General features: G+C 42.4%; 1 protein-coding gene across 3 annotated transcripts in view; it reads right to left on the reverse strand.

The window, feature by feature from the left end:
- RBMS2 (RNA binding motif single stranded interacting protein 2) overlaps positions 1-24,661 on the reverse strand; it is a 107,540-nt gene that overhangs the window by 46,051 nt on the left and 36,828 nt on the right. For 2 of the 3 annotated variants that reach the window (XM_075852091.1, XM_075852089.1), the window contains exon 2: positions 2,060-2,232. In XM_075852091.1, coding sequence (XP_075708206.1) covers positions 2,060-2,232 — 173 coding nt within the window. Of the gene's footprint in view, positions 1-2,059; positions 2,233-17,205; positions 17,484-24,661 lie in introns of those variants that run through there. The other variant, XM_075852090.1, reaches the window with a different exon arrangement.

Raw genomic sequence — 24,661 nt, forward strand, 5'->3', positions numbered from 1 at the left:
TAATTTGCTGGTTCTACCTCTTCTCCTCTTCCCCTTGCTATCGGGGTTCCTCAGGGATCAGTCCTAGGTCCGCTCCTCTTTTCTCTCTACACAGCCCCTATTGGACACACCATCAGCAGATTTGGCATCCAGTACCATCTCTACGCTGATGACACCCAATTATATATCAGTGACATCACCCCTGCTCTAATACAGAACACCAGTGATTGTCTGTCCGCAGTGTCTAACATCATGTCCTCTCTCTATCTGAAACTGAATCTTTCTAAAACTGAGCTCCTTGTGTCCCCACCATCTACTAACCTCCCTAAACCTGATGTCTCCATCTCTGTGTGTGGCACTATCATAACTCCTAAGCTGCACGCCCGCTTTCTCTGGGTTATTTTTGACTCAGATCTTTCCATTACTCCTCACATTCAATCACTTTCATGCTCCTGTCATTTTCACCTCAAAAACATCTCCAGAATCCGCCCTTTTCTTACGGAGGAAACCGCCAAAACTCATTGTTGCTCTGATTCCCTCTCGTCTTGACTACTGTAACTCATTACTAGTCGGTCTTCCCCTCACTAAACTCTCCCCTCTCCATATCCTCAATGCAGCAGCCAGGCTCATATTTATGACCAACCACTACACAAACACCTCTAATCTGTGCCAGTCACTGCACTGGTTGCCCATCCCCTTCAGAATAAAATTCAAACTTATTACTCTCACCCACAAAGCTCTCCACAGTGCTGCACCTCCTTACATCTCCTCCCTCATCTCTGTCTACCACCCTACTCGGGCTCTACGTTCTGCCAACGACCTTAGATTAAAATCCTCCATAATCCGAACCTCCCACTCCCGTCTCCAAGATTTTTCTTGTGCTGCACCAGTCTTCTGGAATGTGCTACCCCAGACAATCAGATTAATTCCCAATATCCAGTTTTAAACGTGCCCTGAAAACACATCTATTTAGACAGGCCTATAACATTCCCTAATCTGACTCCTTTCCATGGCCCTCCTTTTAGATTAGTCATCAGAATAAGATTCCCTCACACTCCTTCTCTTCATGTCCGTCATACACGGATACTGGCTGGTGACCGGCTCATGCAGCTTTATGTTACCACCCCATGTGTATAAAAATGGCTGGATCATTGTACAGAACAAACACTGTTATAATTTGTGTCTCCCTTATTTCCTCATAGATTGTAAGCTCTTGCGAGCAGGGTCCTCACTCCTCTGGTTTGAATTGTAAATTAACTTTGTCACTATGTAATGTCTGATATTGTTTGTTTCATGTTCCCGCTAAATTGTAAATAAGTGCTGCGTAATATGTTGGCGCTATATAAAGATTATTATTATTATTATGCACAAAAACTTTTTTTTACGATGTTATTTTACAGTTTATGGAGGCAATTTAAGAAGCTCTCTACACCAGTTTTGGGACTCCTTTTTTTACGTCGCCTCCACCACTTATTTAAAAATGGATGTGACTTAGCAAATACATAAATTTACTATAATGTATGCCAAAAAACTCGCGTGAGTTATACTGCAAATCAACGCCAGCTAGGATTTGACTCTGTGGGGCATGCCCGGAGATGCGCCTAATTTATTAAGAGGTGTGCCTTTGAATAAATTAGGCGCATCTTACTCCAACTTTCTTTATATTAAAGAGGCTCTGTCACCAGATTATAAATGCCCTATCTCCTACATAATCTGATCGGCGTTGTAATGTAGATAACAGCAGTGGTTTTTATTTTGAAAAACGATCATTTTTGAGCAAGTTATGAGCAATTTTAGATTTAGTTTCTCAATAGACAACTGAGCGTGTTTTTACTTTTGACCAACTGGGTGTTGTACAGAGGAGTGTATGAGGCTGACCAATCAGTGACCGATCAGCGTCATACACTTCTCATTGTTCCAGCCCAGCTTCTTTCACTGCACAATCACAATCGTGGGGAAAACCCCTTTAAGATATTGCAAGAACACATCAATGGAAGCCTGGGCATGGTGAGATGTTTCTCTCTATATAATATAACCTTTCATTTCAACCCATTTAATAGTGAATATGAATGCTTCTTACGGCTGGCACAGCTTCACCAGGTCTTGGTCTGTGGTGCTGGGATGAAGACCTCTGATGTAGAGATTGGTTTTGCTCAGCTGCTCTCCACCTCCACCACCTCCTCCTTCTCCACCACCACTGCTATTACTAGGGCTTGGAGGAGCCATATGCTGTGCGGATGAAACATAGGTCTGCTGGAAAACAAATACAAAGGAAACTTTTAGATATTGAAAAGTCTTCGATGTGAAACCCCACTACATAAGCCGGGGAACATTCCAGCATAATTCAATAGTTAATTTGCAATTATTTCTTGGAAAATGAAGTCATACATTTATTTAGCGTTAGCCGAGGCCCGTCATCTATCCCGGTGGAACATGAACATTAGATGTGTCTTTAATGACAACTTCTTTCTAACATCAACATTTTCCAAAATACATTTACAACAATAATTATCTCAGACCAATGAGAATACCAACATTTGGCCAATATTAAAGAGTATTTGACACAGGAGAAAGACTTTCTCTATATAGAGAGGCAAGTTTATACATATGTTCTATAAATCTTCATTAACAGTTATATAGAGACCGGACAGGGATTGATAAATTATAAGGATCTGCACTACCTCATGTATTTTTTCTCATACCAGCTGGCCAATCCTACACAATCCCAACTTAAAGGGGTTGTACAGGGGGAAAAAAAAATCTAAAATGTGTCCCCCAGCCTTGGTTTCCCTTCCCTAATACCCCCTATTAACCTTCTAACCAGTTTCTGTTTAATCTCCATCGTCACTGCTGCTCTTTCTGTTTGTTTACATCCCTTGCTTCTGGTCCTGGCTGTTTCCTGTCTTGTAACCCACCATACCCATGATCCCCAGCTGCATCTGAGGAGACAGTTGCATCCCCCCCCCTTCCTCCAAAGCATCTCAGCTATTTGCATACTGCCACGCCCCTCTATGTTCACAGGTCCTTCCCTGCTCTAATTCCAGGCAGCTCCCTCTCTGCACAAGGTCAAACACACTAATAATCATTATCCTTTGTGCCTCCATCTATCCCTGATCCAAGTACAGGCACCCATCTCCCTCCCCCACCCCTTTCACAGCCTGATAAATGTAAATCTGCCCACTCCCACTATGTCAGACATCTTGGTACACACAATCTAGTCAGCACATTTTCCTCACCTGCTGCTGGATCTGTTCCAAGAGGCCCTGTTCTCACTGAGTTTTTTTGCCTCAAAATTCTGCCTTGAATTTTGAGGCAGATTTTGACCTGCCTGCACGTCGCTTGCCACGTTTTTTGCCTGCGCCCATTGAGGGAAAAAGAAGCGACGTGCACATGGCTACGGTCGTGTACATGAGGCCTTAGTGTGTCTCCATATTATTTACTACACATTATATATATATATATATTATATATATTACACACACACACACACACACACACACACACACACACACATACATACAGATCAAGCAATATAACCACATCCTGGTATTGATATATATATATATATATATACACACACACACACATACACACACATACATAGGAGGGGGCGTGTTAGAGGAGAGACAAAGCGGCCAGGCAGCGCAAAAAATCCTAGAGTGAAGGAAGAGGAGGTGTGGACGACGAGATAGGAGGGGGGCGTGTTCTATGATTGATGACGCTCCGTTTCTTTGCTAAGACAGCACTACCGACTGTGTAGAGACACGGTGCGGCATCAACTAGCTTTAGGCTCTATTCACACGACAGGGTCTGAGTGTTGGCCGATAAAAACAGTGGTTTTGGTCCGTCTTTCTCGGCCGTTTTGCATCCGTTCCGTTCCATGTTTCCGTTTTTAACGGCGGATTTTTACCCGTTTTGCATCCATCTTTTTCCTTGTCCATTTTAAAAACGGATGAATTTCATTTGTAAATTTTCTGCCACACACTGCCCTCTATAGATACTGCCACAGGGGCTGTAGGTAATGCCACACAGACCCCCTTGTAGGTCGTGACACACAGCCCCCCTGTAGGTAGTGCCACACAGCCCCCCTGTAGGCAGTGCCACACAGCCCCCCCTGTAGGCAGTGCCACACAGCCACCCCTGTAGGTAAGGCCACACAGCCCCCCTGTAAGCAATGCCACACAGCCCCCCTGTAGGTAGTGTTACACAGTCCCCTAGTACATAGTCACCCCCCATAGATGCCTGTAGGGGACGGCTCAAGGAGAAGTCCCTCACTTCACTGTCCATATATGGACAGTGAAGTGAGGGCCTCCTCCAGGATCGGAATCCCCAGCCACAGTGGTGGGGATTCCACTTCAGAAGTCCCTGACGTCATTGTGCCCATATATGGACAGTGAAGGCAGTGACTTCTCCTGGAGCGGAATCCCCGGCCACATCGCCGGGGATGCCGCTTCAAAAGTCTGTGACGTCACTGTGTCCATATATGGACAGTGAAGGCAGGGACTTCTCCTGGAGCGGAATCCCCAATCTCCGGCCACAGCGTTGCCGAAGCTGTGGCCGGGGATACCGCTCCTACAGGGAGCAAAAAAACACCCTCCTCCTCCTCCTCCTCCTCACATGTACTTCGTACTGTGAGAAGGAGAGAGCGAGCGACGGAAAACACGGCTGTCACACTACACACCGACACAAAATAATTCAAATTGAAGACGCAGCCATATCATTTAACAGAGCATGCGTGGTGGAGTGTGTGTCAACCACGCATGCTCTAAGCAGATGGAGAAACACGTGGTACAGTTACATTATTTGTGACGTAACCGTACACTATGAAAACCGGAAGCAGGAAGTTAGCTAGCCGAGCTAATGGACGGATCTGCAGAGGAAATGCCAATTTTGGATTACCTAGCGGTCACGTGACTGAAGATGGGATACACCGCTACATTCATCTTTTCAAACTTAAGTATATTGCAAAGTTACTTATTTTCCATTGTTTAGTTCAACTAAATGTGATTTTTTGCTTCCGAAAAACCCCTTTAATATTTTTTAAACATTTTTGGTTAAATATGAAGCAAATAAACCTTAAGGCCTCATGCACACGATCGTAGCCATGTGCACGGCCGTGATTTTCTAAAGCTAAAAGGTGAACATTGTCACTTCCAATCGCACAGAAAATATTATACAGCAGCATAGCAAACCCGTTTATAGGCAAATATTAAAGGGTTACTCTCATCACAGAAAGTGATGGTATACAGCTAGGATATGACATCACTTAAAGGTTCATGGGGGTCCAACTGCTGGGATCTCCACCGATCCTGAGAATGAAGGGACTAAAGTATCACTGCGCCCTTCATTGTTTTTCAAGTAAATATATGGCCGGCTGCAGTTCCCTGCACAGTGGGTGGCCAGAAGCACTGCTGTGCAGGTAAAATCTTTGAAGGGGATGCAGCACCAAAGCAGCACTGAAGTAGCGCTGCGGCCCTTTCAATCGCAATATCAGTGGAAGCCCTGACAGTCAGACGCGCCGATCAGAAAGTTATACATATCATAGCTATATGCCATCGCTTTGTGTGATGTGAATAATCCTTTAATGCAGTAATTATATAGAAATCCTGAATAAAAGTCGTAGCTAGGCTTTACTTCATTTGGGGCAAAAGATTCAGTTTTTAGTGGCTCTATTAGATAACCTAATGAACGGTCTAGTAGGGAGTCTCTATAAATGCCAAGGCAGCTAAAGCTAAAAAAAAATTGAATGTAAACGGGGCTAACAACCTGTTCAAAGTGTTGGACTTGATGTTCCAGTTTACAAATACTTTTCACAAGTATAAAGCTATATTATTTTTACCTTGGTAAAATAGCAGTGAACATTTGAAACAGTAAAATAGAAGAGTGGTAAAAGAAACTTTGGCCTAAGAGAAGATGTCCTGATAATAAAAGCAATGACCTCTCCCATATTTACTTACTCTGTAGACAGGAAAAAAATCGTTAATATCCTAAAATCGGTGTTCTACAGATATGACATTTAGGCAGTATGAGTCTAGAATAAAATAACCTATCCGTAGTGTATATATAAAAATGCATCTGAAGAGCAAGTGATAGCACAACACATAAAAGAAAAATATCTCATCTGTACTGGTTAATAAACTCAGCCATGAACATTTGGGTGTGCATCAAAGTTGTATTTTACAATGCTGATATAACACAAAAGTGTCTTGGGTCCTTATTTTGTTGTCTGATCTGGGTCTAAATTAACTATGGGGTCAGGTCTGCGTCTGTATTAGTTTAAGGGTAGGGTTTGAGGTCTGAATTTATTTAGGAGTCTGGTCTCAGGTCTGAATACATTTTGCGGCCTGGTCTTGATGATGCCTCCCCTTCCCCCATACTGCATTTTCTACTTGATATAAAGTGTGTGGTATCGATGTATGTGGTTTTCCACACCCCTAGATTTAAACCCTGAATATGTGGAACATCACAGCAGAGGGGGAGCAATTCCGCAGAGAAGAGCATGCCAGCGTGGACCGCGGTAGAGAGAGGGCCTAACAAGAGCGAGTCTGGCTGACCAGCGCTGTGCACGTGCATCTCCCCACCTCAGCTTCAACATCTTAGGAGGATGATGGACCGATGGACCGTCGAAGGCCGGATTTGGAGGCAGGCGCAGAAGCATTCAGATGCACAGCCCAGTTGTCCCCTCCAAAATAAATTTCTCGGTGTGCCTCTGTGTAAGATAAAGCAATTGCCTACCCTCTCTATCTATAGATAAGGGACCATGTATCCACGTGGGTAAAGAATTGGTTACGGGACAGAAAACAAAGTCGTTATAAATGGTACTTACTCAAAATAGGCTGAATTCAGAAATGGGGTAACACAAGGATCGGTGTTATGCCCAATTATTTTTAATCTCTTTACTAATGACCTTGTGGATTCAAAACTTTGTAGGATACTTAAAACTCAACTGGACTATAAAATATTACAGAAAGACCTAGATATGCTGGCAGAATGAGCAAAAACATGGCAGATGAAATTTAATGTTGATAAATGGAAAGTAATGCACTAAGGACGCAATAACAGTATTAATGCATATACATTAAATGGAATAAAACTGGGGATAACGGGACAAGAGAAGGACCTGGGTATTCTGGTAACAAATAAGCTAAGCAGCAGCACTCAATGTCAGGCAGCAGCTGCAAAAGAGGATTGTAGGGTGTAAAAAGAGAGATAAAAACGTGTGCAAATGCAATAGCACCCCTCTATATATCCCTTGTTAGGCCACATCTTGAATATGGAATTCAGTTTTGGGCTCTAAAAAAAAAAGTATATAGGAGATCTGGAGAGGGTTCAAAGGCAGTCAACTAGATTATTAAATGGGATGGAAGGTGTCACTTCGGGTATGTTCACACACAGTGACCAAAAACGTCTGAAAATATGGAGCGGTTTTCAGGCGAAACCAGCTCCTGATTTTCAGACATTTTTGTAACAACTTTAACATTTCGCGGCTTATTTTAGGAGCGTTATTAGAGCCGTTTATCAATGAAGTCAATGAAAAACGGCTCCAAAAACGTCCGAAGAAGTGACAAACTTATTTTTCGCGGGCGTCTTTTTACACGCCGTATTTTGACAGCGACGCGTAAAATTACACCTCGTGGGAACAGAACACCGTAAAACCCATTGCAAGCAATGGGCAGATGTTTGTAGGCGTAATGGAGCCGTCTTTTCAGACGTAATTCGAGGCGTAAAACGCCCGAATCACGTCTGAAAACACTGCGTGTGAACATACCCATACAAGGAAAGGCTAGAAGAATTGGCCTGGTTCAGTTTGGAAAAAAAGACATCTGAGGGTATTCACACGGCCTATTTTCAGCCATTTTTCGGCTGGTAAACGCCCCAAAAAATGGTTAAAAATGCGGGGGCTGAATGCCGCCAAACATCTGCCCATTGATTTCAATAGGAAAAACTGTGTTTCGTTCCCACTGGGCGTTATTTAAAAAAAACGCCTCGTAAAAACAAGTGCATGTCACTTCTTGAGCCATTTTTGGAGCAGCTTTTCATTGACTCAATAGAAAAACAGCTGCAAAAATGGCCATAAAAACGCCGCAAAAAACGCAAGTTGCTTAAAAAACGACTGAAATTCAGGGGCTGTTTACGCTTGAAAACAGCTCCGTACTTTATGGCTGTTTTTGGTTTGCCGTGTGATCATAGCCTTAGGGGTGATCTTATTAATATGTATAAGTATATGTGTAGGCAATACAAAGAACAAGCACATGATCTGTCCTTTCCAAGGACTCTACAAAGGACATAGGGACATTCACTGTGTGTGGTAGAAAGGTGTTTCAGACATCTATATAGGAAAGTGTTCTTTACAGTTAGAGTAGTCAAACTATTGAATACCCTACCCCAATAGGTAGTAATGGCAGATACTATGTCAGCATTTAAAAAAAGGCTAGATGATTATTTACTGACTAATTGCATTAAGGGTTAAAATTAATAAAGCAATGAATGACGTGTAATTGAGTGAGAAAAGTTGAACTTGTTGGACCTGTGTAACTATGATATGCGTACTATTAGGTTTAAGCCCAAAGACCCATAGACAATAGATTGTCAGTAGAATTTGTTCACAAGGTAACCAAAGGTATTTGTCCAGTTTTCGTTTTTTGACAGTTTTGCTTCAGAAGTAACTACAGGGCATTTGATGTTTGACGTTTCGTAGCCGAGTTACATAAACGTAAAACTGGTCATATAAAGGTAAAATTACTGCTACTATGGGAATAACAGTAAAGACATGTTTACATGATGCAATCATAAAGTTATATTGTTCCAAAAGAAGAGATTGATCATCTATTTTATGTAGTAATGATCAATGTTGTCAGCGTTGATCAATAATTCTGTTCGTCAATCACAATTTTGGCCATTTGCACTGAGCAATTATTCTTTCAAGCGCTCATAAACTTTTGGATCTTACCAATGTGACAATCACTTTGTACGTCCACCATTTACAAACAATTTTGAGTATTCATAACTTTTCTCTCAAATAACCTACTACTAGAATTTATGTTTTGCACCATTTAAAGGGTAACTAAATGTTAAAAAAACTTCTGACAAGTCATAGTGACATGTCAGAAGTTTTGATCACTGCGGGGGGTCGGAGCACTGAGACCCCCACCGATTGCTAAAACGAATCGGCAGAAGCGCTCGTGTGAGCCGCTTGCTTTCTTTTCGGCTTTTCTTGGAAACCCAAGCAGTTGGTGTACGGACTCAATAGAAAGTCTATGAGCCCGTACACCGCTACATCGGCTTTCTGAGAAAAGCCGAACAGAAACGAAGCGGCTCAGCGCTCACACGAGCGCTTCTGCTGCTTCGTTTTAGCGATCATGGGGGTCTCAGCGCTCAGATCCCCCAGTGATCAAAACTTCTGACATGTCACTATGATGTGTCAGAAGTTTGTTGAACGTTTAGTTACCCTTTAAAGTGTGTGATCAGTGTCCGACTGAGGTTCCATCAAATCACCAGAGGAAACGATTCTGAGGGTCCACCCTCCATCTATATGGAACATGTCCAATTTTCAATTTTATCATTTGCAAATCAACCCATAAGTAATAAACCTCAGTAAAGTCAACACCAAATGGGGTTATCTTCTGCTGATGTTTTGGTGCCCATTATTGTGTCAGAAGAACTTGTGTGCACCAGAGGACCCCCTGGTATCCTGGTGTGTGAGTCTTACCAAGGAGGGTGCATGGCTAGCAATCTTACCCAGGCCCTAGTTTCTGAGTCGGCCAATAGACCCCTCTGCTACATAAGAGGACATATAGATTATAAATTGAATTTTTCATTATGTCACAGAGGCGTTATCCAAAAATGTGAAAATAAAGATGATACAGGCTGTAGTTGTTACCACTGCACGTAGTTAAAGGGCCACTAAAGCATAAACGGCCTTATATTAAAGAGGTGTGTGTGTGTATATATATATATATATATATATATATATATATATTCTATAGGCTACTCAAATAACTAACATTTGTGCTGATAATCTATGTTCCTAGTAACAGAACGATTGTTTAAAAAATAACATTCATTGGACGTGCTTAAAAATGTTACTTGGCAGAATATTCTAGTGTCTAAACAGTAATCTGCCAAGAATTTTACTATGTAGGACAATGCAAATATTGTATCTAAGCATTTGTCAGATCCCATCGGGAACAAACCAAAAGTCAGTAAAACATTTGGATTTATTTAATATCAAATCTTTTTAAAAAATAAATGTCATCCCACAATCTGACGCAACACCACAATATATAAATGTATGGCATGGCTTTTATATACATAGTACAATTAGGGGTGTGATAAGTAACCATAGGGCCCCATAGCAAAACCCTGATCAGCAGGAATTGAAAGATTAGGATTATCATGGTTAATGGTCATTGTACTGCCCCTTCAGTCTTTTCCTCCCTTGCTTGGACTTGCAATGCATTGCACTATATACTGTCTCCGCACTCACCGACTTGCTGGGTCCCAGGAGTTTTATACATGTTGAAATAGTGTCATGCAACAACTGTACAGCGTCATTTTATTCAGTATTACAGTAAATCAGGGCCCATTCACATCTGCATTGACGACTCCGTTAGGGGCCTCCGTGACATACCCGGACGATAATATTGGAAACAATAGCGGAAACCCGACGGAACCCATAAAAGTCAATGGGTTCCGTCAGGTGCAAATGGTGTCTGCTGTACAACGGAACCAGTGCTTCCACTATTTTCATTGTTTTATTCATGTGACAGAGCAGAACCATGGAAAAACCAACGCAGGTGTGAACCTGCCCTAAGACAATGTCCTATAAGAACCTTCTGCAATTATGTTGATATGACATATCTAACTTAAAGAAGGTCTCCACTTAAAACAAATGTATCAAATATTTTTTGGTTTGCGAATGAAAAACACATATTGCAAAAATTCTATTTTACCAACCAGTTGTTATTTTCTGAACAATGTAAGCACAATAATTGTGGGTAAAGGGGTTGTCTCAGGACAGACATTGATGTCATATGCGACCCATCTGATCCCTGCTGATTGCTGGGAAAGCGCTGTGCCACTTTGTCTCCACTCAGCTTCATCTGTAGGCAACGTGGTTGTCCAATAGAAGTCAAGACAGAGGGTTGCTGCCCCTTCGTTCTTCAGATCTTGGGGCCCGGTGATCGCACCCACATCGATCCTAATTATAGGTCATAAATGTCTATTCCTGAAAAACCTCTTTATTCCTTCTGTTATAAATAGACTGAGTGCTGTAAGATGTGAACGTGAACCTACCAATTTCTTGTACGTTATATATATATATGTGTGGACACTGTTTGAAAGATATTTTTGGCTTTCTGCCTTGTTTGCTGCAGTTTTAATTTTGCCTGTGTTATGGAGTTTGATCAAAATTCATTACGTCAGGAACTGCAAGGGTCAGCGGTTTCTCTAGTTGCAGTGTTGTGGGTCCTTGGGGGTCCTAACCAAGGGCAAGTCTATAGCAACAGATGTAAAAGTACTGCACAAACCATCATTGTTATAAAAGCGGCATACTTACAGGATGTGTACACATGGCTTATAATGTAGCAGATGTTCTGGCAGATAAAAGAGTTATTAATTATTTAGATCATTTTTATTATTTTCTATTAAATATATAAATAAAAAAACAAATCATGGCATATCTACATAGTACAAATAGCGCCGTCAACACGTACAGTTACTTTATATAATTCAGTAAAAAAATAAAAATAAGAAAATAAGGTGGATAAAACCTGAAATCTTCTAAGGCGCTTATTGGTGGATAAAACGGCATGGTCATGTGGGTGCTTTGTCTCACAATGTATAGTATATAATGTTATATGAACCACAATAATCTGGTAGACAATAAACTAGAAAATTTGTCCAACTTGAAAAACATCTAAGAAAAATGGTACAAAAACTGGAGCTGGCATCAATTACAATGGAAATCTACACTCTGTGGGGCGTAGCAAGATAGCGTCCCGAGCCCGGTTGAGTATCTTGCCCCCACTATTGGACTACCGTCCAACCCCCTTTCAGAAAAGTAAATAAATAAAATAAAAAATTATGCTCACCTCACCGCTCCTCTTCTCCCCTCACCATGACACGGCTCATACAATCCACGGACGTCGGGCAGCGTCAGGGCGTTGTATGCAACGCAGCACTGAGCGTGGCGTCACATATAGGGCTCTGACGCTGCTCGGCGTCAGGACTTTGTATGAGCCGCGTGGCCTGATGATGGAGCCTGAGGTGACCTGGAGGGGAGAATAGGAGCAGTGAGGAGAATAGGTTTATTATATTATGGCCGATGGGCAACTATATCACTCAAACTGGTACCGTCATTTCTATATATAACACATAAACTTCATTCTAAATGCATTTGATAAAGTGCAGAGGCAAATAACGTATATTAATGGCAGGTATAAATGACTATGTATGTCACTGACCGTTTTAAATGATATATATTTTCTGAATAACCATTAATCTGGCCTTCAATGTAACGATTTATATGGGTATACACCTGGAGGTTGTACGAAGCAGTGATACGCTTGTGTGTATGAGCCCGAAGTCTGATGTTACCCTATGCTTCTAGTTATGTACCAAAAGCAGAATCCAAGAAAATAAATTGTTCTAAAACAAATATTTCTGTGTATACCATGAAGATATGAAGTAACCTTAAAACCGAAAGCCACAATCACCCATACGTCACTGTGTGACCTGAAGCGCGCTTGACTACTGACGCTTAGCATGTTGACTAATACAAGGAAGTCTGTATCCAGGTGTGTGCAGTATTTGTCATTCGAGATTAAGAAAGAAAAGAGTAACAGGTTTTATAGTCATTGTTCTAGAACTGGTTGCAATGGCCCTTGAGAGAATGCTGAATTAATCGTGACCCAATGACTAAATCATCAAAATAGTTACTTTATTATCGCAGATCACTAACCCCATATTCTGACTAACAAGATTGTTCTATTTAAAGGTCCTGACATTTACATTGGACCACAGCTATATGTCTCTCTATACCAGGACAATCTGACTTAAAGCATTACGCAGGCCATACATACGGACTGAAAGCTAGTAAAAAAACATAGAGGGCGTTAAAGTAGAATGGGCCGATAGCCCCCTCTTGGTGATGGTTCATGTTACTGTGCCATCCTGGTAACTAAATAGTCTTGTACTTTTTGATCCTCCTCCCAGTCTCTTGAAGAACAAAGGGACTAGCCTGCCTCTATGGTATGTATACCCTAGACCAACTACCTGAAGTTGACCGAAAAATTGTACATTATACAGCCAGCTTTATAGTAGCAGAGTAACATATCCCCTATCTAAAATATATACATATACAAATGCATTGGGACACAACTCTCCTCATCATTGAATTCAGGGGTATCATTCAGTCCCATTTCCACAGGTGTATAAAATTAAAGCACCCCGCCATGCAGTTGCCTTTGCAAACATTTGTGAAAGAATGGGTCGTTCTAAAGAGCTCACTGAATTCCAGCGTGGTACTGATGCCACCGTTGCAACAAGTCAGTTTGTGAAATTTCCTCCCTCCTAGATATTCCACAATCAACTGTGAGTGGTATTATTGCAAGGTGGAAGCATTTATTAACCACAGAAACTCAGCCACGAAGTGGCAGACCACGTATAGTTACAGAGCAGGGTCGCCAAGTGCTGAGGTACATAGTGCATAGAGGTCGCCAACGTTCTGCTCACTCAATAGCTGCCGAGCTCCAAACCTCCTCTGGCATTAACATCAGCACAAAAACTGTGCACAATGCCAAGCGTCAGATGGAGTGGTGTAAAGCATACCGCCACCGGACGCTGGTGCAGTGGAAACGTGTTCTGTGGAGTGACTAATCACGCTTCTCTATCTGGCAGTCTGAAGGACCAGTCTGGGTTTGCCGAATGCCAGGAGAATGTTACCTGCCTGACTGCATTTTGTCAACTGTAAAGTTCATTGGAGGAGGGATAATGCTATGGGGTGTTTTTCAATGGTTGGCCTAGGCCTCTTAGTTTCAGTGAAGGGAAATCTTAAGGCTTCGGCATAACAAGACATTTTAAACAATTGTAGCTTCCAACTTTATGGGCACAGTTTGTGGAAGGCCCTTTTCTGTTCCAGCATGACTGTTCCCCAGTGCACAAAGCAAGGTCCATAAAGGCATGGTCGGGTGAGTTTGGTGTGGAAGAATTTGACCGGCCGCACAGAGCCATGACCTCAACCCCAGCGAACACCTTTGGGATGAACTAGAATGGAGATTGCGAGACAGGCCCTTCCAGAAGAGTGGAAGAGGTTTTAGCTGCAAAGGGGGAAGCAACTTCAGATGAACGTCTATGGATTTAGAATAGGATGTCATAAAACGTGTAGGTGTCCCAATACTTTTGTATAGTGTTTGATCCAGGTATAAATGATGATGGCTCCTGAGATGAGACCATCACATAATTTTCATTACAAGGAAGGTTTTTTAGTAAGGCACCATTAATGCTGCATTTCATTTATTGTTTTTACCTCTTTCCCATACATTCAGATTTCCATCAATTCCCTATGTCATATATAGGTAAAAGTTTAGATGCCAGAAATTAAAATCCAAAACTCATTAGAGAGGTTTTCCCACAATGGACATTTATTACCTATCCACAGATTAGGTTATTAATTTCTGATCGCTGGGGGCCACACCGCTGGGACCCCCACAATTACTACAAAGGGGGTCCCAAGCAAGTGCGGTGTCATACCATTTAAAGTCTATAGGACTGACGGAGACAGCCCAGTACAGCGCTCGGCTGTTTCCGTCAGCACCATATACATTGAAAAGCGCAGAGCCGTGCATGATCGACCGCCACTCCATTCAAACTCCTCCTTATTGTGGTTGTGCAGTGAGGGAGAACGGGGTACTAGGAATCCCCATGCTAGTGATCAGTGGGGTCCCAGCGGTGGGGCCTCCAGTGATCAGACATTTAGCACTTATGCTGTGGATAGGTGATAAATGTCCAATGTTGGAGAACCCCTTAAATAGTTTTAAAGAGTCTGGCGTAATAAAATTAGAATGAGAACTAAGTGTGTGTAAGGGGCAAAAGTAAGGACAAGGAGCGAATATAACGGTTTGTTTTGTACACAACCTCAAAGTGAATGTGATTCAGGGCAATGTCCTCTTGGAATAAACCCATGCCATTCTTAGAACTCACATGATCTCTTCTAACGCTATAAACCCTTACTCTAGCGTCATGACTTTCCATATAACTGACCTACAGGTCTCACCGAGGTTTACATGACTCTTTACAAGAGGAGAAACACATCTCAAGAACATACGCACCACATGGAAGCCAGACAAGGAACCTTGTATCGAGCATTGCAGTACTGCGCCACACTTCACCCAACTACATTACTTATTATTAGTCAGAAAGACCCCATATCTTTAGTTGGGAAGGGTCCCAAGAATAACAGTACGTCAGGGAGGCCATTATCTCTGCAAACTCCACGCAGAGGAAAATTTACTGTCACCACACACCCGCTTTAATAGGAGAGCCGCCAGAGTGATTATCTAGTGGCAGCGGATGAGGCTCCGAAACCCCTGGCAACAGTTATAGTCAACTAATAGTTTCCCCTGGAGCGGCTACTACAGAGGACATGCGGCCATTCAAATGAATGGTACGCCAGACCAAGTGGGGGACCCCCTCTATGATGTCCAAAAGCCCTAAAGGAACGGGATTGTCGAGGTGAGACAACCCCTTTAAGAATGAGGTGTTATTAGATATGTAACAGTTGATTGGAGGAAACAAACAGGTCCGGTGGACAATAGATTTATGGTTCATATACCATCCCATCATATGGCATGGGAGGACCAATTAATAAACAAGTAAGACCATTCCTGGAGCCAGTGTGATTTCATTTTAGTAGCTGGGCATCAGTAGAAAACACGCCAAGAAGTTAGGAGCCAGAAGCAGATTTATAGACGTAATGGAGATTTATCAAAACTGGTGCATATGAAAAGTGGAGTAGTTGCCCATAGCAACCAATCAGATTCCATCTCTCATTTTTGAAAGGCCTTTTGGAAAATAAAAGCAGCGACTTGATTGGTTGACATGGGCAACTACTCCCCTGTTCCTTTACACCAGTTTTGAAAATCTCCTCATTGGCTACCTGGCACCGGTCATAAAGTGCTGTACAGTAAACATATTGCGCTATAAGCAGACAAGCTATAGAAGACTATATGTTCACAAATATTTCCAACGTACCCAGAATAAAAACACATGAGAACAAACAAACTCCATTGGTTTGTCGCCATTGTGTGACTAGATTGTTCGTTTTGAACCAGCCATATTCTCCTCAAGGGATTAAACATACAGTGGCCACCCAGTTGTGGCTCTCCAACTGCTGCAAAACTAGAACTCTCAGCATGCCCTGGCAGCCGCAGACCGGAAACCAGCGCTTTAGACCATTGCACCTCAATGAAAATCAATAGTTACATTTATATTACAATCTATATATATATATATATATATATATATATATATATATATATATATATATATATATATATATATATATATAAAACCTTCCTAAAATAGTCATAATAACGTACAGAAATATAGGGACCAGGACACATCAGCCATTAGTAGAGGCCCAGGTAGAAGTGGAGGCCTAAAGCCGGCCGTGGAGGTGACAATTAAAAATCCACATTAAGTAGGTTGAATGCGTCTCATGGTGAAATATCGTCCACGACTCATTAGATAAATGTCCCAATTCCATGAATCAAGGACAAAGAAGAACTTTATAAGAGTCTGATAAATGGTGAGAACTCTGGAAGATTTCATGCAGTCAGATCCACTGGTTTAGGGGTAAAGGTTGTATAGAAAATGTCTCATGTACTAATCGGAATACTATTTACTGTCATCCTATATATATATATATATATATATATATATATATATATATATATATATATACTGACATATTAGATCTATTCCTACAGAGATGATGCCAGCAGTCATGCTCCACACACCACAATGCTTATTTAATGATGCCCATTGTAACCATGCCAGCAGTGTGTATGATGAGTGGGTACATAGTTACTCCTGTTGTATGACTTGTTTCCTGATCATCCAGGCAATTAATGGGTTACATGCTAACGGGCTCACCCACTCTCCACACACACTGCCCACTCCTTCTACCCGTGCCAACAATGCCCACTTCAGCTCCTAGGTGCCTACCAGCTTCCCGGTGGGTATCCTCATGGGTACACTGGAGAAAATCATCGTGCGCAGTTATGAAGTGCCCACTCCAAGTGATGAGCCCGCAGTGGAGATCAGTTTTCCCGGGTGCCAGTCTTGCCAGCAGCGCCCGCACTGTGGCTCCGTCCTGCCCCGCACGTCAGTGGCCTCGTAGTAAAAGGTCAGGCCGAGGCTCTTGTCGCTATTGGATCAACTGGAAAGGCAGGAATACAATGTTCCTGGAACTTTCATTAACAAAAAAGAAAAGGGCGGGGCCGCCACAAGCCCTGCCCACACAGCGCGGGCGGGCCCATGAGCGGGTGATGTGCCAGGTGAGTGGGGGCGCGGGCTCTGCACTGCTCACTCTCTGCCAGTGACGAACTCCACCTGCAATGTGTATGAACCGGGGGCCAGCTATGTGCGGGCACTGGGGGGCATAGTAGTAAGAGGAGGAGGAGGGAGCCCCCACCCATCCTCCTCCTCGCCCTCTACACGTGGGGCAGTCCTGCAGCGGGGAGGCGCATTGTTCCAGGGCTGGATTCCTGGCATACTTGACGAGTTAATCAGCAGATCAGGAGCTGAGCCAGGGACACAGTCCACATCCCTCCCCGCTCTCTGCTCTAGTAACACACAATGCATCCATCTCCTCACCCACAACAATAGGGAGCACTATGGAGAGCTCCCAGCCACCTCATGTGTGCTCTGATTCCTGGGGGCTGCCAGCACATGGGGCCCCTGAGGCCTCCCTATGTAATGCTGATTGTGGAGCCCATCCACAGCTCACCCACACTGGGAACTTCTAATAGAAAACATATGGTGTTACTGAATAGTGAGCACTATAGGGCTGGGTTCAAACTGCGTTTTTATTATTCGTTTTTGCTCGATGAACTCTCATTGAGAAATATAGGAGGTTATTTACCAAAACCAAAAAAATGCATTCTAAAAACGTAACAAAAACGCACAGTGTGATCCCAGCGACCTGCACCTCTCCTAAGACCTCATGCCCAGCTCCATATCGGTTCCACTAGTCCTATGGACGTTTCCCTACCTCTGTTTTTTCATAGAAGTTTTTTTTATGTGTTGTCTGCTGCCATATTTTAAAAAACAAAATTGTGCCATGCTTTTTTGGATGCTGTATGGACACAAATCTTCCCAACTCATACAACGGAGACTGACATTTTGGATCTGTGTACGGGTTTCATGAAAACCTCTGTATGGGTACCATATGAGTACGCTATGGACACCTTTGAGGGCTTTTTTTTTTTAAATTAAATAAATAGTTGTCAGTGTGATTAGTGTAACTTTGTAAATAGTTTTAATTAAAAATTCCTTTTACTTTTGGAGATACAGCTGTTCTGTATTCTCTATACAGAGCAGCTCTATCTTTCATTTTAAACTGAGTCCGTTAGTCCCACGGACCTGACGGGTTCAGGATCCACCCGTAAACAATCACATCTAAGTTTGAACTTAGATGTGACCGTTTACAGGTGGATCCTCTTAGATGTGATTGTTTACAGGTGGATCCTCTTAGATGTGATTGTTTACAGGTGGATCCTGCCGACGCTAAACACCTGACGGATTCCACCCGCGGGACTGACGAAGTTAGTGAATAGCGAACAATACAGCTGCTCTGTATAGAGAATACAGAATAGCTGTATCTCCAAAAGTAAAAGGAAGTTTTAATAAAAACTATTTACAAAGTTACACTAATCACACTGACTAATCTATTATTACTATAATTTTTTATTTTTTTTAAAAACCGTGCCCTCAAAGGTTTACGTAGCCTTTAATGAGACCCTCCAGTCAAAAGTAAAATTATTACTGCACATTGCAAATGAATAGTTGACATACTGTATCTGGCACTCTTCTCCTGAACCATCCCGCTGGCGTTCCTGAATTCTGGTCCCCTGTTTTGATCTAGCCAACATGGCCGTTACAGTGTCAGACTTCCCTATGCAGAGCATTCTTATGAAGTCTGAGACATGCCCCCCCCCGCCAGGGCCGCACCATCCATGAGGCGAGATGAGCATCTCACCTCAGGCGGCGGCCTGCTGCCTCTCTGAGGGGGCGGCGGCTCCACTGAAACCAGCCGCCGCCACCCCCTCTTGCACTAGAATTGCATAAGCGATGAGTGGTCGAGCGCCATTTCCGGCCATTTAGCGCTAATCGATCATTAATTTACTAATAAAGATTTTTATTTTATATGTTATTCTCCATAGAACCACACATCCCTGCCCCCTTTATCCTTTCCCGTTATCAATTTATACACTATCTACCGGGGGGGCTATATGTGGGGCACTATCTACAGGGGGCTGTATGTGGGGCACTATCTACATGGAGCACTGTGTGTGGGACACTGTGTGGCGCTATTACAATCAGGGACACAGTGTATGGCGCTATTATAATTAGAGGTGCAGTGTATGGCGCTATTATATTTTGTGGCTTAGTGTGTGGCACCATGAGAATTTTATCTTCGTTTATAGGTGCAGAAATGTTTGAAAAGTGAGAAGCTGAAGACATCTGAGCGGCAAACTGCAGAAATGGGCTGTGGCCGGGAGAAGTCATCTTAGAGGTCTGGACCAGATGAAGAAGAAAAAGAACTAGAATCTGAGACGTCACCGGTGAGTCACTTAATGTAAATGTTTATTCTGGCTTGGTTCTCATGCTGTATATATGTATGAGCTTGGTTCTGGTGTTGTATATATTTACTGAGCTTGCTTCTGGTGCTGTAAATATGTATTGAGCTTGGTTCTGGTGCTGTATATATGTACTGAGCTTGGTTCTGGAGCTATATTTATGTACTGACCTTGGTTCTGGTGCTATATATATATGTTATGATTTTGGTTCTGGTGCTGTATATATGTTATGAGCTTGGTTCTGGTGCTGTATATATATATTGAGCTTTGTTCTGGTGCTGTATATATATATTGAGCTTTGTTCTGGTGCTGTACATATGTAATGTGCTTGGTTCTGGGGATTTATATATGTACTGAGCTTGGTTCTGGTGTTGTGTATATATATGTACTGAGGTTGGTTCTGGTGCTGTATATATGTATTGAGCTTGGTTCTAGTGATCTATTTATGTACTGAGCATGGTTCTGGTGCTGTATATATGTATGAGCTTGGTTCTGGAGCTGTATTTATGTGCTGAGCTTGGTTCTAGTGCTGTATATATGTATGAGCTTCGTTCTGGTGCTGTATATATGTATGAGCTTCGTTCTGGTGCTGTATATATGTATGAGCTTGGTTCTGGAGCTGTATTTATGTATTGAGCTTGCTTCTGGTACTGTATATAAGTCAGAGCTTGGTTCTGAAGCTGTAATTATATAGGATATATTTATAGTAACAAAATTTCAGGGCAGATAGAATTGTTTTCAATTCCTTGTATGTTTAATAGGAATTTGTCATGTAGTTTTAACCCCTTGAACCACCACCATGTGGTAATACATGACCTGACAATATTTCCAAACATTCCCCTGCATGTTTTTTTTCAGATGCAGCAAAATCTATAAAATCAACTTTTAAAATGGCGCACACTAAATGCTAATTACTCTATAAAGGGTCATGGGTGGTGCCGCTATCCTGAAGAGTCAGAGTCCTGCCTCCAAACCCACCTTTGCATTCGTGATTGACATCCCCCTGGCTGTTCTACATCACTACCAGTCTCCTCCAACTTTCTCGGATGCGCCATTGCCTTGTACTCCTTGGGCACACACTGTGCAGCGAGGTGTACTCTGCCCGGTTTCATTTCTGCACCGCGCATGCCAGGACAAGGCAACGGCGCATGCGCAAGAGTTGGAGGTGGCTGATAGTGATGTAGAACAGCCAGTGGGATGTCAATCAAAATCTGGGGGGCACCATTTCAATTTTCGCCTCAGGCAGCAGAAAAGCTAGAATCGGCCCTGCCCCCCACCACTGCCCTCAGGTTTCATCAGCGCTTTAAATCATTGAAGGGCAGTGGATGGGGAGGGTGTCTCTGATTCCTAAGAACGCTTTGCATGGGGAAGTCTGAAACTAGCGGCTATTTTTGGAATATAAGAACAGGGGACAAGGCTGGTTCAGGAGCAGGGCATCAGGTATGTTGACTATTTATTTGCAATGTGAAGTAAAATCTTTATTTTTGACTAGAGGGTCGCTTTAGCTACAGCTGCATCAATGCGAAAAATTTGTAATTCAATGGTGCTATTCTGACGCCAGTGATTTTTCACGCAGCGTGTTTCCGTTGCGTGAAACAACGCAGAATCACTATGTGCAGAGTAAATGAATGGGGAGAAGTGTATGACGCTGATTGGTCACTGATTGGTCAGCGTCATACACTCCTCTGTACAACGCCCACTTGGTCATATAGTAAAACACGCCCAGTTGTCTATTAAGAAACTAATTAGCATAAAGCTAAAATAGGTCATAACTCCGTCAAAATTGATCATTTTTCTAAATAAAAAACACTGCTGTAATCTACATTACAGCGCCGATCACATCATGTACAATATAGGCCACTTATAATGTGGTGACAGAGCCTCTTTAAGCCAGCATTAAAAAAAATCTCACCTTCAATAGAAATAACGTTTGTTCAACTCAGGAAAGTTGGGAGTTTTTTCCCAACTATCGTATATATACACGGCCCGCAAAACACCAAATCTACACATTGGAATTGTTTATGTTTGTTTTTTGTTTTACAGAAAGTGAAACAAAGGAGAATTGTAAGGGCCTGTTCACATCAGAGCCAGGCTTCCGTTCCGGACACTTTACGGAACGGAGACAAACGGAAACCAATTGACACGGAAGTATTACCATTGAAATCAATGGTAATACAAACGGAAGCTATAATTTCCGTTTGGCTTTCCGTTTATCGGTTCCTCCGACGTAAAAGACGAACAGAACCCATAAACGGAAGCTCGATGCTGATGTGAACACACCCTATGGTCAAGTTCACATGTTGCATAAATACTTTAGAAAATCCGCAGCATAATACAGTAGCAGCAGAAATCTCATCCACACGCTGCGTCAATGATAAGCGGAAAAAAAGGCTCAGAAATTGACCGATGCGTTTTTTTAATCTGCAGCATGTCAACTGTGTTTGCGTATCCGCTGCTTTTTTGTTGCGGGTTTCCCCCAAAGAACAACAAATAGTAGATGTTGCGATTTTTGTGGCCGCAAAGTGTGTACCTTTATGCAGCGTATCCGCCCCGTGTGAACTCAGCCTTAGCCTTTTCTTCATACTTTCCTTTCCTATAGGATCCACTCCAGGATTTGGTAAATAAGTGAATAGAAACATGCTTGCTTACGTTGAATGGCTGAGATCCTGGACCGACCTAATATTTCTCACAGTTAAAGAGGCTCTGTCACCAGATTTTGCAACCCCTATCTCCTATTGCAGCAGATCGGAGCTGCAATGTAGATAAGAGTAACGGTTTTTGTTTTGTTTTTTTAAAACAACCATTTTTATATTTATGCAAATGAGGCTTTCTAAAGTACAACTGGGCGTGTTTAAAGTTATGTACAACTGGGCGTGTATTATGTGCGTACATAGGGGCGTTTTTACTTCTTTTACTAGCTGGGCGTTGTGAATAGAAGTATCATCCACTTCTCTTCAGAACACCCAGCTTCTAGCAGTGCAGACACAGCGTGTTCTCGAGAGATCACGCTGTGACGTCACTTCCTGCCCCAGGTCCTGCATCGTGTCGGACGAGAGAGGACACACGCTGTGTGTCTGTGCACTGCCAGAAGCTGGGTGTTAACGAAGAGAAGTGGATGATGCTGATTCGTCAGCATCATACACTTCTAGTCACAACGCCCAGCTAGTAAAAGAAGTAAAAACGCCCAGATGTACATACACAATACACGCCCACTTTAACTTTAAACACGCCCAGTTGTACTTAAAGCCTCATTTGCATAAATATAAAAATGGTCATAACTTGGCCAAAAATGCTCGTTTTAAAAAAACAAAAAAACGTTACTCTTATCTACATTGCAGCGCCGATCTGCCGAAATAGGAGATAGGGGTTGCAAAATCTGGTGACAGAGCCTCTTTAAGAGCATCCAATCAAAGCAATTGTAAGCTAAATACATCATCAGCACGCACCACTCTACTATCCTGACAGTTTGCTACAATGTATCAGTGTAATTAGCCTGGAGAGGGGACGCTACACTAGATACAATTGTATAAACTTCTCAGCTGCGGGAAGTATTAGGCCTGTACAGGTTTACAGCCTCTGCATGTGTTCCTATTCACTGAAAAACGTTACAATTACTACGTTTTAATCTGGGGCCAAAGCATTTACAATTTGTCATATATTACAACCAATAAAGAGCACGAATAATAGTAATTTCGGTACATAAAAAATGTATTCATTTATTTAGTTAGGAAATTTATCGGACATGTTTTAAAGTTTAGATTGATAATCGTGACATGTATTTGACGAGTCGTAAATTATATTTTACTCTGAGGGTATGTTCACACGAGGGCGTCCGTTACGGCTGAAATTACGGGGATGTTTCAGCCTGAAAACATCCCCGTAATTTCAGCCGTACCGGCATGTGCAGGCGCTTGAACGCCGCGTCCATTACGGGCGTAATTAGCGCTGCTATTCATTGGAGTCAATGAATAACGGCTCCAATTACGGCCAAAGAAGTGACAGGTCACTTCTTTGACGCGGGCGTCTATTTACGCGCCGTCATTTGACAGCGGCGCGTAAATATACGCCTCGTGTGAACAGACAAACGTCTGCCCATTGCTTTCAATGGGCAGATGTTTGTCAGCGCTATTGAGGCGCTATTTTCAGACGTAATTCGGGGCAAAAACGCCCGAATTACGTCCGTAAATAGGCCGTGTGAACATACCCTAAGTCATATTGAACATACATCCTTATTGATGTGGGTGATAACTAATCGTAACAAAAATCTAAAGGTCATGATGGAAAATATTTGTTTCAGACAAAAAATCACAACCTGAGCGGTAAAAGCATCTGAATTCTACAAACATTTTTCAGAACAAATGCATTAAAGAAATTACTTTATCCAAATAACAACACTTAAAAAGTGTAATATAGTCATCAGTTCAACTTTATGTAGAAGAACATTATCGCCCAACAGTCATATAAATGTTGATGCCACTATCTATACACAACCGATTATCTTGACTGCAGCACATCCGGCTGTGTCAGATGTACTATCAAACAGTATACTAAGAACCAAAACCTTACAACACCTGATCAACAACACCATACAGTATGTTTGACCAAAAAGAAACGTATATACAAGTGCCCCAATGCAATGCTTAATAGTGGCGCTAACATCATACACTGCAAAAATAACATACTGTACATCAGGGGTCGGCAACCCCTCAATCGCGATCAACAGGTGGATTGCCTACAGGTTCCAATTAGATGCTGGGCCAAGCATCACTTCCAGCTTTATCCTCAGGACTCGAATGAAGTTCAAAACTGTAGCGGAGTTC

This window comes from Rhinoderma darwinii, chromosome 2, assembly GCF_050947455.1.
Source record: "Rhinoderma darwinii isolate aRhiDar2 chromosome 2, aRhiDar2.hap1, whole genome shotgun sequence".
NCBI classification, from domain to species: domain Eukaryota; kingdom Metazoa; phylum Chordata; class Amphibia; order Anura; family Rhinodermatidae; genus Rhinoderma; species Rhinoderma darwinii.